The sequence below is a fragment of the Vigna unguiculata genome, chromosome 9 (assembly GCF_037176805.1).
Source record: "Vigna unguiculata cultivar grain cowpea cultivar isolate G323 ecotype 2 chromosome 9, ASM3717680v1, whole genome shotgun sequence".
NCBI classification, from domain to species: domain Eukaryota; kingdom Viridiplantae; phylum Streptophyta; class Magnoliopsida; order Fabales; family Fabaceae; genus Vigna; species Vigna unguiculata.
In genome coordinates this window covers 33,638,875-33,653,713 of record NC_140800.1, presented here as the reverse complement: position 1 = coordinate 33,653,713, position 14,839 = coordinate 33,638,875, and the positions used below count along the sequence as shown (strand labels likewise).

The following is a 14,839-nucleotide window of genomic DNA, read 5'->3' as shown; positions in this document are numbered from 1 at the left end:
TGCATAAAAGAAAGTATTACATGTCATGTGATATTAATTGTGCATTGGAAATTTGAAAATAGAGTGTGGTGATAGTGTTTAGAATGCAGAAGAGAAAATAGATGATATAGAAGCGAAATGAGGAAGATAGATAGTAGATGATATAGTAAAGGTGTAAAAATCTATAAAAGGAGATATATTTTTTGTGCATGTGAGACCAAAAAAGGAGAAAGTATATATGTAAGGGTGGTGGTGGTGTTCATAAATGACAACCAACCATGGAAACGGAAACGACCGAAATTAAAGGATCCTTTTCATTACAGCAAAAAACCAGCCTCTCCTCCTCGTACCCAAAAAAGAAAAAAAAGGTTAGCTCTTCCTCTCTCTATCTGCAACCTTCCTCCTGATTCAAAACCTTAATCTTTTGTAGTTGTTCTCTACCTCCCCAGGTTGGGAAGAGTGGGGAGAGAGAGAGAGAGAACAACACCCATTCCAACCTAAACCAACACCAAAAACACCAAAATTACACCCCACACCTACATGCCTTTTTACCCTAAACCATCCATCTCCAAACTCCCATGCTTAACCTCACCCTCTCTCCTCCTCCAGTGCCGCCGCCGCCACCAGAGCCAGCGTCACCCAAATCCCATCACCACCTCCTCTCGCACCCTTCTTTCCACCTAAAACAACATTATTTGGTGGGGTGATATACACACACACACACACGGAAACAAACAACAAACGCACGTATATACATCAACCAAACAACCATTCATGGAAAAATAGATACTTACGTAGGTATATATGTATATATATGTAACCACACATACATATATAATACATACAAGAAAATAAAACAAAAACAGAGCGATCCATGTTGCTCACGCATGCACTGCCACTTCTCAACTCAATTTTCGACCTTGTGACCGTAACATTCATCTCTGGCCTTATAATCCTCTCGGTGTTATCCATAAGCTTCATCTTCCACCTCCGTTTAAAATCAAAATCCCTCACGCATTTACAGAACTTCAACTCCCTTTGGACCGTGCGCTTCCTCCTTGTCTTCTTCATATTCTTGTGGTCCATCACTGAACTTTTCCGCTTACCTTTTTTCCGCCGAAAATACATCTACACTTTTCTACCTTCTTTTACCATATCCCAACAAGCCAACCTCTGCAAAGTCCACATCGTACTTTCCCTAGGATTTTTCGAACCCGCCTTCCTCGTCACCCTCTTGTTCCTCCTCAATGCCTCTATAAAAAGGAAAACCCCAAACGATGCTTGGGCCATCACCTTCGTGCTCCTCATCTGTCTCCCCATTGCCACGCTCCACGCCTTGCTCATTTTCTTCTCGCCTTTGGAGAACCGTGTCCCTGTGGAAACCTCCATGATTTTCAATGACGGATACGGCTTCGACACTGTGCTTTGCACCTATCCCTTCCTTACCAGTGTGGCCTTCGCAGCTTTTGGTATAACCTATTGCACGTGGTTCTTGTTCTCGTGTTGGAGGGTTTTGTCTCTTGTCATCAACAAAGGCCTTAGGGTGAGGATTTACATATTGGCATCGATAATGCTAGTGGCTCTTCCGTTGCAGATCGTGGCGTTGGGGTTCAGCGTGTTGTGGAGCCCCCACCAGGAAGTCTATGGCATCATTTCCCTTGTGGCCTTTCTCGGCGCCTTTTCTTGCGCCACCACCGGTGAGGGCATTCTTGTCATTAAGCCTATTTCCGATGCCTTGGACGCCGGAGGAGATTGTTGCATTTGGAGCCCACAACAACTGCCACAACTCCAGGGAAGTGTCGTTCTTCGTTTAGAGGGACCACCCATGTCATGATGTGAGACCAAAATTATTGTTTCATCATCTCTCAAATGCATCATCATCTTTATGCTCTTCATTTTTTCACACACAAGCAACACGTAAAGTTTATTTCGAACGGAAAGTTGTGTTTTTTTTTTCACTCTTTTTTTCTTCTCGTTTTCTAATTCTATTGGATTTATTTTTTTGGTTAAATGTTGTTGCTTCTTCAGCATTTCTTTACTTAGTATATGGACTCGTGTACGTAGTTTTATTGTGGTGTTATTTTTATTTTTTTCAATTTTTTTCATGCTTCCACATTAACTCGACAATACATATATAAATGACTAAATTTAAAATTTCAGTCTACATACATAGAATTATTTTGAGTTTTTTTTACTTAGAAATAGTTTTTCGAATTAAACTCAATCATGTATATTTACTATATGTGGCGACTGAGACAGCCACCAGTCTCCCTAACCACCGTCAAGACCGCCTCCGCCACCACCAAAGAAAGAGTTACAGTGAGGGGAGAGAGACTTTGGTAGAATTTGTTTGATCTCAAGGATATTTTACTTTAGCAAAGTTTTGTTTTAGAAACTATGAGAAATAATCATCTTTTTGTTAAAAGAAATCCTAAATTTTATTTTTTATTTTTATAACTTTTATAAAAGAATAAAAAAAATTCTATTTAATAATTTTGTCAATTTTTTGAAATAAAATATTTGTCAAAAAATCATTTTTGTTTACATTATTTTATAAAGTACAGAGACAAATTTGAGATATATTTGAAAATGCAGATGAAATACAGTTTTTAGTGAATAGTTCGGAAACAAAAACAAATTTATCCCTTTCTTTTTATTTCTTGCTTGGATCATTTTTCCGTAAAAATTAAATATAGAATAAATTTTAAAAATAAATAGCTTATACAAGCTTGTTTCAAAAGCTTTTCTTACACATAAAATATTATTATACAACAAGAAAATTTAAAAGATAAATTTATTTTCTTAAAAGAATTTATAGAAACTATATCAATTAACTTTTGCAAAAACGTTTTTCAACTTAAATATAAACAAATATTAAATTGTGTGGAGAGATTCTTTCATTTTTTTTTCTCTCTAAATACTTCGAAAACGTTTATCTAAATTACATTCATTAAAGCTAAATTCATCTAAAACTCACAAAATTAGTTTACATTTATATTTTTTTCCATTATATGTAATATTAAGTACTTCAGCCAATTTAAAAAAAATTAAAAAAAAATTGACATCATAATAAAAATATAGCAGAAATAAATACATGAACGCACAAAATCACAGTACAGATGAATACATGTGTTGTTAATCTATAACAATAGATATTCTTTTAATTGTTGCATACCATATTCATTATTATTTTAAATAATGTAAGTCATTATTAAATATGCTAACTAAAAAGTTATAAATCTTATTTTTATAAATTGTTGAATGACTTTATTGTTAGGATTTTAATTATTTAGTATTTTCCAAACTTTATCTTTGTATTTTTTTTGGTGGACTTCTTTGTTTTCTTAAATCTTTTTTTTTATATATATAGTTCTACTCTCAAATTAACAAAAAGGTGGCTTCAGAAAATAATAGTTTTTTCTTTTTTTTTTCTATCATGGGTTTTTCTCTTTTAAAAAAAGATGATGTGCCAAACAACTTCAACGGGCTATACTGCTAAAGTAACAAAAGAGGATGAATTATTGTTAAAATTGATAAAGGAGATCTTTTTGCATTTCCATATTTTTCTTCTGTATTTTTATAAATACAAAAAATTTGATTTTATCTATAAATATGCTTTTTAAATTTTTTTAATTTGAAAATAATTTTTTAATATAAAAAATATCTGAGTTCCGATTTGAAAGTTATTTTTTACTTCTAGATATCTGGAAGTCAATTTTTACATGAATATTTTTTTTTTCAATTATACAATTTAGAAGTTATTTTTATATATTTCATTTTTTAATTGTGTAATTTGATATTTTTATTTTATTTTTGAATTGTATAATTTAAAAATTGTTTTTTTATAGAAAAAAAATTAATAACACAGTTCAAAAGTAATTTTTTAAATCTTGAATTATATAATCTGAAATTAATTTTTTCTTTCATGAAATAATGATCTCCGGATTGTATAATTTAAAACATTCTCTGTTCTCAATCTATCCATGTTAATACAGCGACGGAGATGACAATGAAGTGACAGCACAAGGACAGTTTGGTCATTTAACCACCTTCCCATAAAGTACAGGGGTGCCAAACAGAAAAAAAAATGGCCATTGCTAAATTAGGTCAGCCCTAATTGATCCTTCTAGATTGGGCCATTTGCACTTTGCTTCACTCTGGCCCAAGAGTTGGGTTTGCTTAATCATCTTGTTATTGGGCCTCGCTAACTGAAAAGAAGAAAAAGCACGAATGTTATATCTGTCAGTTCATACGTTTTTATTCTTTTAATTTTTGTATTTTCTGAATGAATGGTATTCACTACTATGTGTAAAGAAAAATTAAAGGTTCCAAATTTTTAAATGGATACAAAAATCAGTGCAGTATTTACATAGATTTCCATTTAACGATTCAAATCCTTCCAGGGAAGTACAAGGGAAGGTGAAGATAGAAATATTAAGTGTTTTAGTTTAATTTTGATATTCTTTAAGTCTAAAGATTTTAAATGTATATTATATCTTTAATACCTGAAATTTAAAATTAATCTGAATTTAAGAAAAATAGCTTCTCATATTTAAAAAAAAAAACCTTTAGTCACTAAATAATAGATTTAGAGAATTAAAATAAAATTAATTTTAATTCTTTAGTGTTTGTTTAGAGATTAAAATTATTTTCTTAAATTTGATAAATGAAGATGGTTTTTACTCATTTTGATGATGATGAAACATATTCATTCCTAATTTTAGAGATTGAAAACACAATTAAATTTAAAACTATTATTTAAAATAAAATATAATTACTATTATAAAATTAACATATTTAAATGGCAATTATAAAATAGTATTGTACTTGTTTCTTAAGAGATATTTTTTAAATAATCAAAAAGTGAGAAGTTAAAGATATATATTAATGAATTTAGAAAGGGATAGTTTTTATGCTGATCGGTTCAAAATCCAAACAAGTAAAATTTTTGTTTTAGGTCTTAAAAAAAATATTGAAAGGTTCTCAATTTTTTTTTTACCAATTATTTTACTCCTAAAAAAATGAAGAATATCTTATTTTTAAATTTGCTTTTAAGTTTTTGTAACCTTTAGATACTCGTGTACCTATGGGTTTTTATACAATGAAAGAATAAGAGTAGGAAATTAGTGAGGCATTGCAGCTTCTCGAATACTTTAGTTTCTCCCAGCTGTAAAAATAAAATAAAATCATCAAACTACTCTAAATTGAATTTAAGATTATGTGGAACCTCCAAGTTGTGTTGTGTGTAATATTTTCACACGTTGAAATATTATTCTCTTAAAGTAAGGTTGTGCATGCACCTTATTAGAATGACCTACAAAAATACATTAAAAAAATATTATGGTTTAGAGGCTTATTCACATATTGACCAACATTAACGTCTTTATTTTGGTTGGTTGTTGTTGTAGATGTTTACTATAGGAAATAGACGCGTTGATTAGTACACACGGTCAAACACTAAATTTCCATATTACACATAATCTAAAATTAACGCATTTTACTTCTATCATTAAATATTTATCTAAAAAATACGACACCAATTACCTATGAATAAATTCATATAAAACTTTTACATATATATATATATATATATATATATATATATATATATATATATATATATATATATTACTCTTTCTTACTCAATTTCGTTTAATGTAATTTTACTCAAACTTTTCTCCAACATTAATAAAATACATAATAATTCATTATTCATGTCTTCGTTTAAATGCTCTCCATTAAAATTTCTTAAAAAGACTTTTGACTAAAATAGAGATAAAACTAAATAATATTGAGAACATATGTCTAGAAGTGGCATTGAATCATCAATTAAATACATATTTGATTTTATGTCGTACTTTTAATTTTCTACATATAAATAGTGAGTTTAAAAGTCTGGATACTAAACCATTCGTGCACTAGTCCTTACTTGCAAAATATGATGTAGTCATTTGATGATAATTTCACGATGTATGTATATCCTGTTCATGGTTTCTGCTATCCATAGTTTATTGTTTTATATGATCAAAATGTAAAATATGAATCAAATTTTTAAATAATTTTAAGCGTTTTTGCATTTAAAGTTTGGTTTTTTATATTTTTCTGAACATAATAATTAATTATATTGAATTTATAACAACTATTTCAAGTTGGATCAGACTTGAATGTTACTCAATTACGAAGATAATCAATTATGAACCGTGAAAGTTTGATTATGTCAGCTAAACTTAAATGTTTGCTTTTAGAAATAATTAATTACGAGCACTGAATAGGCGATTATTTCAAATTATGTAGGGAAAACTCAACGTTTGGAAATCAATTTTTTTTTTAAATGTTTTGTGGATTGATGAAGGAACAAAATAATAAATTCTCTTTAGTAATAATTAACTATTATATTCTATTACGTCAAAATTTCTTCAGAAGAAAGTTTCCCCCTTTCAAAAATCCTATTTCTTATCTTTCAAATTAGGATATCTCTATTTGATTTAGAAATCTTTTTAAAGAAAATTTTTACATGTTTTATTTATATTTTGAAAAATATTGATCAAGGTTTACGCATTAGGTGTCATTTTTCTTTGTTTTTCTTTTAATTTTGTACCAAAGAAAAACAAAAGAAATAATGAAAGGGTAAAATAAAATCTTATTTTCTTCATTTTATGGGATTTTCATATTTATACTTATCTATATATATATGTATGCACATGTACTCCCATAAAAATATATGACGAGTTTGCATGAAGATTTTACTGTCATGTCATACTTATTTGATATAAAATTTGAGTTTAAATCTATTTTTTCTATTTTCGGAATGTATTATTCTATACAGATTTAATTATATATTTTGTTATTCGGTTTGTTAAAATTAATAAAATTTGTTACACCGTTGATGTATCATCTAATTATTTACTGCAAATGTTATCTGTTTATTAGTGATAACAGTCTTGATGAATGATATATTAATAACAAAGTTCAACAACAAACTTTAATGAATATTATAATAAAAAATATGTTTATATTTTTATCTAACATTTAATAAAAATTGATATATTAATCATGGATTTTGAAACTGCTTAATTTGTTAAACAAGCGGATCAAATTGGACTAAATCTTTTATAAGGATTGCGAACCTGTCCTAAAATTTTATACAAGCGTAAAGTTAAATAAAATTAGGTTAAATTATTTTTGGTCCTTCTATTTGTCCCGAAATTTCAGTTTGGTCCTCAAGTTTTTTGTTGTCTCAATTTGGTTCTCATTTTCTTAAAAATGACTCAATTTGGTCCTCATCGTTAACTTTGACCATATGGTGTTAAAGTCAACGTCACGTGTCAATTTCTAGTTTTTTTGAGTTTTTAATATTTTTTTTTTATTTTTTTAAAAAAAATTTAAAATTTTTTTAAATTTTTTTTTTCTTTTTTACACGTGTCACTTTACCGTTGTGCCACGTGTCAAAGTGACTCAATTTGGTCTCTATATTTGTTTTTAGTTTCAATTTAGTCCCAAATTTTGTAAAAATGAAGCAATATTGTCCCTCCTTAGATTGAGACTTGTACCTGATCGATACTATTTAGGTACGGGACCAGACGGTCTCAAGAACCCTCTGTGTCGAACCTCCTCCTGTTCCTCCCGGGACTCCTCCTGAGACTCCCAACCGTCTGCACTCCCAACAGTCTGCACTCCGGGGGTGGGGGTACCTGCAGACACTCTGACGCTCAAGTTAGAGAGTGATTGATATGGGAAGTAGTAGGTTAATCAGAAAAGTGTACCTTTACCTGTTCACTAGGCCTTAATTTATACTGATTTCTTAATGGACCTGTTATTAATATTTGCGGGCCGTTTGTATTTGAGGATCGATTCCTTCTTTTCCGATTGAGGTTGCACACATTGGCTCTTTCCTTATTGGCAGGAATTGTTCTTTTGTGCCTTTAATAAAGATCAGTTCTTTCCATTCCAGAGTTTGTCCATCTGTATTTTTCACATATCAGTTCCTTCCTTTTTAGGGTTTGGCCGTCTGTACTTCTCAGATATCAACTCCTTCCTTTCTTGGCCGTCTGTACTTCTCCAATATCAACTCCATCCTTTCTTGGCCGTCTGTACTTCTCCAATATCAACTCCTTCCTTTCTTGAGGTTTGATGGCATGATGCCCCTCTGTAACGCATGTTCAGCTCGCTACCCCTTGGGCCGGGGTGTACTCGGCCACGAGGGCCGGGAAGTACACGGCCGCTGTGCTTACTGGGCTGCCAGCGCTGCGCTGGAACCAAGCCCTCGCGGTTGGGCCATCACGTGGGGACGCCCCTATCTGGGCCGGGATGATCCCGGCCAGTTTCTTCTCATTGGGCCGAGTACTACTCGGCCATGTACTAACACCAGCCCCCCTAGGCTCGTAGTGAACGAAGTTCACAAGAGGCTATGATGTGCTGCCTTTGGAAATGGTGCCGAGACGTTCCCAACCATATGCATTTATGAGTCTTGTTTTAATTATGGGGAAAGAGAAAATATTAACTTGGCTCACCATTCGAGGCTGTCTTGTCATAATGAGGTTGTTTAGGTGGGAAGTTTTAAAGGAGATTTGCCGACAACCGTTGGATGCAGCGAGATCTCATGGTGATGAGGGGGCTACTTTTGTGAGAGTGGTCCACTATAAATAGAGGTGGGGTCTTAACATTGTGAGACAAAGGAGTCATTTAGGAAGTGAGCCACCACCAGCCAAGCCTTTCCCGTCTGCGCCATCTCAGGTATGTCGTCCTCCTCTGCTTATTATCTTTCCAGTAGGCATAGCGACTCTGAGGAGGAGGGGACCTTATCTGACTCCCCGTGTAGTAATAGTGTGCAAAGGGACGATGAGGACTCTGTGGGTGCCGAGGAGTTCTCGGCCCTGCGTCACCTAGGATACGAGTGGGTAGATCCCCGGGTGAAACTCCCGCTGTCTAGGTTTAGTAAATCTGCCACCCTAGTTGATTTTCGTAAGAAGTATGATATTCTAGCTGATACAGTAGATGATCGTGTTATTAGTGTAGAGCGAGCCAGGAGTGGGGATAGTGTGTGTCACGATCGAGAAGGTCATTCGCATGACTTTTTCTACATGTATTCTACCTTAGTTTCTGATTTGCATGTGCGTCTTCCCTTCGATGATTTTACAATGGGAGTGCTACGGGTGCTGAATGTAGCTCCCACCCAGCTGCATCCTAACAGTTGGGCGTCCCTTCAGGCATTCCGACTGGTGTGCCGAGTGTTCCATTTGAGTCCCTCCCCTCAGGTTTTCTTGCAGTACTACTGTACGCGTCCAGGGGATCTGGTTAGTTGGTTGTCTCTAGTGGGTCAAAGCCACCAGTGTCTACTCGCGTCTTATACGCAATCTTTTAAAAGGTTTAAGACTGGTTTCTTTAAGGTTGTCATCCGGTCCGCTGGGGCTGGATATTTTTACTTTGAGAATGGCGAGCCCAAATTTCCGTTCTACTGGACCAAACATCCCACCCCCTATCGAGTTTGGCCGAGAGCATCCCTTACCCAGGAGGATCTGTATGTGTTGTCTTATTTGGACCAATTGCCCACGAAACTCTCCTCCAAGAAAATTATTGGTGTGTTTAGTTCCTCTCGTCCGCGCGACGACCTTTTCGGTATGTATGTTCGTCTGACTCCCCATAGAGATGCGTCTGGTATGTTTGGTCTAACGCTTATTTCGTTTTTTGTAGATATCATGGCTACTGCGGGTCCTTCTGGCAAAGAAGTGTTTCTGGAGCTGAGGAGGAAAAAACTAGAGGAGGAGAAGAGGAAAGGGGGTGAAAGTGCTAGTCGTGTTCCCGTGGAGACGCCCTCCCAGAAGGGCGACATGATGCCTCCGGCCGCGGCGAAGAAGAAAAGCAAGCGTAGGGATTGTGCCGCAAGGCCGAGTACTCCTCGGTCATCCTCCCCCAAGAAGTCTCGAGGCACTTCCTCTGTTGACGGTGCGGCTGATGCTCTGTCTGCGATGTTTGATGCACAACTCAAAATTAACCAAGGCATAGAGGTTTCCTTATCGTCGGAGGAGGCTGAGATTGTTTCAGCCATGCGTCCTGAGACTGTGTTGTACGCGCTGAATGAATTTCACGCCAGGGCGATGGTGATGGGTCGCCATCTGAACACAGTGCTAAGCCAACTGCCAGAGACAAGCAAACTGGCTGCTGAGATAGAGAGTTTACAGAGGGATTTGGCCGAGTCCAATAGCAGGAGGCAAGAGGTTTCACTTCAATTGAGAAGTGTAAAAAATGAACGATCTCAGCTGCTAGCAGAGCGTAATATCTTGAAGGCGCGCTGCAGGGATTTTGAGAAAAAAAATGAGGATTTCCAGGCGGCTTTGGAGCGTCTAGAGGAGGAGCTGGCCGCTGAGAAGAGGGATAACGCTGAGAAGGCTGGCCGGATTTACCAGTTGGAGGGGTACGTGATGTCCCAGCACGTGGAAGGTTTCCACAAGGCCCTGTGCCAGGCTGCTCACTACTTTAACTTTGACGCGGGAGATGGGCGTTTCAATATTGATGAGGATGTGTACCAGGGTTCCGTCATGGCTGTGGAGGACATTCCTGTGGCTGGGCAACAAAAACCTACCCCCGAGGATTGATATGTTACTTTGTATTTTCGTATTTTTAGAAACTGTTTTGCGAGCTTTACTTTTCTATTTGTTGGACATGTATTAACACACATTATATGCTTGGATGTGGTGTTTTGAACTTTCTTTTAGACTTTTGTGTTTGCATATGTTGCGTGTGCCTCTTTGTATGTTGCTATTTGTATTTGCAGGTGAAGGTGAGATGCGTTCGGCCACTTTGGGCCGTGATGTGGCTGGCCACCGTTGGTCGGGATGTGCTCGGTCGTACCTGGCCGAGATGTACTCGGCCACTTCTGGCCAGGATTGCGTTTTCTTTTACGTTATCTGCTCCTTAAGCTTTTGTTTCTGTATTTACCTTAGGTTTTGGCTTGTATGGGGGGATCATCTAGGGCGATGAAGCTTCCTTTCCCATTGGTATAGGTATGGGGGAATCATCTAGTTCGATGAAGCTTCCTTTCCCATGAGAGAGTGTGAAATCTTGCCGGTTATTTGTTCTTGATCAAGATATATGCATTTGTTGAAAATAGATAAGATAATTATAGGAAAATGAAATGATCATGCTTTATTTATGACTAAGATACCTCGTTAAAACCTTCTTGACCAAAAACCCTCCTTAGGAAAAAAAGATCAAGGTAGGAAAGAGTACATCATTTATTGTGCAATTAAAATCACAAAAGAGTCTGAAAAATAAATGTTTGGCAAATTAACTGTAATAAAACTTGAGATGTGAAGCGTTTCAAGTGGTCGGGACAGGGGCACCGGATAGGTGCTCCAACCTATATGCGTCGTTCCCCACGGCTTCGCTGATTTGGAATGGTCCTTCCCAATTGGGCGAGAACTTCCCCTCGTGCTTCCGAGCGGCACTTGCCATACGCCATACTAGATCTCCCTGGTGAAAAGATCGGGGTTTGACTTTAGTATTATAGCGGCGCTGGGCCCTTAGTTTAAATGTTTCCTCCCGAATGCGAACTTGATCTCGGAGCTCTTGAACCAGGTCCAGGCTTGTTAGCATACTTTCTTCATTAAGACGCGCGTCGAACAGGCGGCGCCGTAAAGAGGGCTCTCCAATCTCGACCGGAATCATTGCGTCTACTCCATATGCTAAGCAGTAGGGTGTCTCTTGTGTTGTTGATTGAGGGGTGCAGCGATATGCCCATAAGACTTCTAATAACTCGTCAGCCCACCTTCTTTTGGCATCTCCCAACCTCTTTTTAAGTTCTCGCAGTATGACCTTGTTCGCTGCTTCGGCTTGCCCATTTGTTTGTGGGTGTTCGACTGAGCTGGTTATATGTTGTATATGGAGTCCCCTATAGAACTCAGCTAGCCCCTTGTCAATGAACTGTCTACCATTGTTCGTTATGACGATGCTTGGTATGCCAAACCTGCACACTATATTCTTCCAGACAAATTTTTGTACCTGCTGGGCCGTGATCAGGGCCAGTGGCTCCGCCTCAATCCATTTAGTAAAGTAGTCTATAGCTACCAACAAGAATTTTACCTGACCTTTCCCTGGGCTGAAGGGCCATAGAATATCCATGCCCCACTTGGCGAAAGGCCAAGGGGAGATAATACCGTGCAACTCCTCTGACTTGAGATGTATCATGTTACCATGCTGTTGGCACTGGGTGCACTTCCTTACGTACTTCTCGCAGTCTTCCTTGACAATCGGCCAATAGTATCCTGCTCGTACTAACCGAGCTACCATGGTTCTCGATCCTGAATGTAAGCCACAGATTCCCGTGTGTAACTCTTCCATAATATACTGGGCTTGGTGGTTTGTGACACATTTTAACAAAGGGTTGGAGAAACCCCGTTTGTACAATTCTTCACGAACCAAAGTGAATCGAGAAGCTTTCCTACGCATGATAGGGTCATCAATTCCATCTATGTCACCGTGTTGAATGAACTGTATAATAGGAGTCATCCACCCTTTCTCCTCTGGTGTGACTGTCTCAGTAGTATTGCATTCTGCCAAAGTTACATTAGGACGGTCGAGTGTGGCATGGATCACTGTATGATGTTGTCCCTTGACTTTGGTAGTTGCTAACTTCGAGAGCAAGTCGGCTTTGGCATTTTGGGCTCTATCAACATGCTTTACGCTTGCTGTTCTAAATCTGTTCAACATGCCCTGCACAACGTGATAATATCGTAATAGGAGGGGTCCTTTACCTGGAAAGTGCCGTCCAAGTGTCCTACGACCAGTTGCGAATCAGTTCGGCATGTCACCGTATCTGCTCACATGTCTGCTGCGAGGGTCAACCTTGCGATTAATGCCTCATATTCTGCCTGATTGTTAGAGGGTTTAAAGCCAAAGCACAAAGCTTGTTCGAGTAGTAAATCATTCGGTCCTTGCAAAACAATCCCAGCGCCCCCGCCTTTTCTCGTTTGAGGGCCAACCTTCCTCGCGTACGTCAGGATCTCCCGTTAATTCGTTGACAAAGTCTGCCAGGCATTGCCCCTTGATCGGCCCTCGAGCTTCACATCGAAGATGATACTCAGATAATTCCACGGACCACCCAACCATTCGGCCGGCGAGGTCGGGTTGCCTCAAGACTTTGTGTATGGGGTAGTCAGACTTGACTATTACCTCGTTCCCCTGAAAGTACGGTCGTAGTCGTCTGGTTGTTATCACAAGTGCTAGGATTACCTTCTCCACTGTCTGGTACCGCAGTTCTGCATCATGTAGGGCTTTGCTGATATAGTATACGGGTTGCTGGTCCCCCGCATGATCTTGTACAATGGCCGCGCTGACAGCATTGGTAGAGATGGCTAGATATACTAACAGGGGTTTCCCCTTGCTAGGCTTCTGTAGTACTGGGGGAGAAGACAAATATTCCTTTAGTGATTGGAAAGATTGCTCGCAAGCCTCATCCCATACAAATTTTTGTGCTTTTTTCAAGAGCTTCAGCATTGGCTGGATTCTTTCTGCTAATTTAGGCATAAAACGTGACAACACAGTTAGCCTCCCTACCAATATCTGTATCTCCTTGATGTTGGATGAACTCCTCATGTTGACAACCGCTTGGCACTTATCGGGGTTGGCCTCTATTCCCCTTTGGGTTAACATGAAACCCAGGAACTTTCCGCCTGTAACCCCGAAAACACGATTCGCTTGGAAATCGTCGTCTCGGAACGTGATGGGTAGCATGTGCCGTTTGGAACATACTGTCACGGCGTTGACACTCTGGATTGCTCGCACATACTTCTTTCTTGCAGACGTAGTGGCCCCACCTCCTGCGAAACCTCCGGAGATGTAGTTGATTACTCCTCTTAATGGCCTTTCTCTCGTATCCCACTCATCATCTTTTTTGGGTTCGGCCCCTCTGCGGGTGCGATCTCCTTCCCTATCTCGGTACTCTGACGTCCTTCGTGGTCGCTCCTCGTAGTGCTTTTCTCGTTCTCCCCTTGAGGAGAATCTCCCGCCTTCCCGTTTTACGAATCTTCTTAGGTGTCCTGCTTGTATCCATTCCTTGATTTTGTCTTTCAAGGTAAATCATTCCTCTGTTGTGTGCCCATAATTTCGATGATACCGACAATGCTTGGTGGTGTCGGCGTTCGGGGGAGTCGAGGCCCTTCGAGGGGCTATTATTAGATCGGTGTTCAGTACTTCTTCCAGAATTCTTGCCCTATTGGACACGAGTGATGTGTACCTGTTGTATTTCGGCTGCCTAGAGTCTTTGAACCTGTGGCCGGATCGGGGTGCTAACGCTCGCTCCCTATCATGGTGCCTTTTCTCCTGTGCATCCGATCGAGTTGTATTGCGAAATTCTTTCAATTCCTCCATCTGCATGAATTTAGTGGCCCTGGTCCGAAGTTCGTCTAAATTGTTCACGGGCTTCTTGCATAGACTGTCAACAAAAGGGTCAGGCTTTAGTGCTGTGATGAGGTGGTGCATGGCGACCTCAAGATTCAAATTAGAGATATTCAAGGATATCTTTCTGAATCGTTCCATAAACTCCCGTAGAGACTCTCCTTTTTCCTGTCGTATATTTACCAATGCCAGAGAAGTAAGGTGGTGTGGCTTACTAGTGGCAAACTGTATGCCGAAACGGGTGGCCAACGTATCGAAACAGTCGATAGAGTTGGGTGGCAATCGTGTGAACCAATTGAGTGTTGGCCCTTTCAGGGATGTTGGGAAAACACGACAGAGGATTGCGTCGTCCGAAGTATACAATCCTGCCTGGGTGGTGAAGACGTCCACGTGCTCCTCCGGATCAGTAGTGCTATCGTACTGGCTCATAGTTAACCCCTTCCAGCGCGCGGGAAGTTATGCTTCCATG

At 38.3% G+C, this 14,839-nt stretch overlaps 1 protein-coding gene across 1 annotated transcript; it reads left to right on the top strand.

Annotated features, from left to right (window-relative positions):
• The first annotated feature begins 329 nt into the window (after positions 1-329).
• LOC114163658 (uncharacterized) lies at positions 330-2,057 on the top strand. The gene has a single exon (XM_028047955.2). The coding sequence runs from the start codon at positions 854-856 to the stop codon at positions 1,811-1,813; it is 960 nt and encodes a 319-aa protein (XP_027903756.1). The 5' UTR covers positions 330-853; the 3' UTR covers positions 1,814-2,057.
• Positions 2,058-14,839: the final 12,782 nt, after the last annotated feature.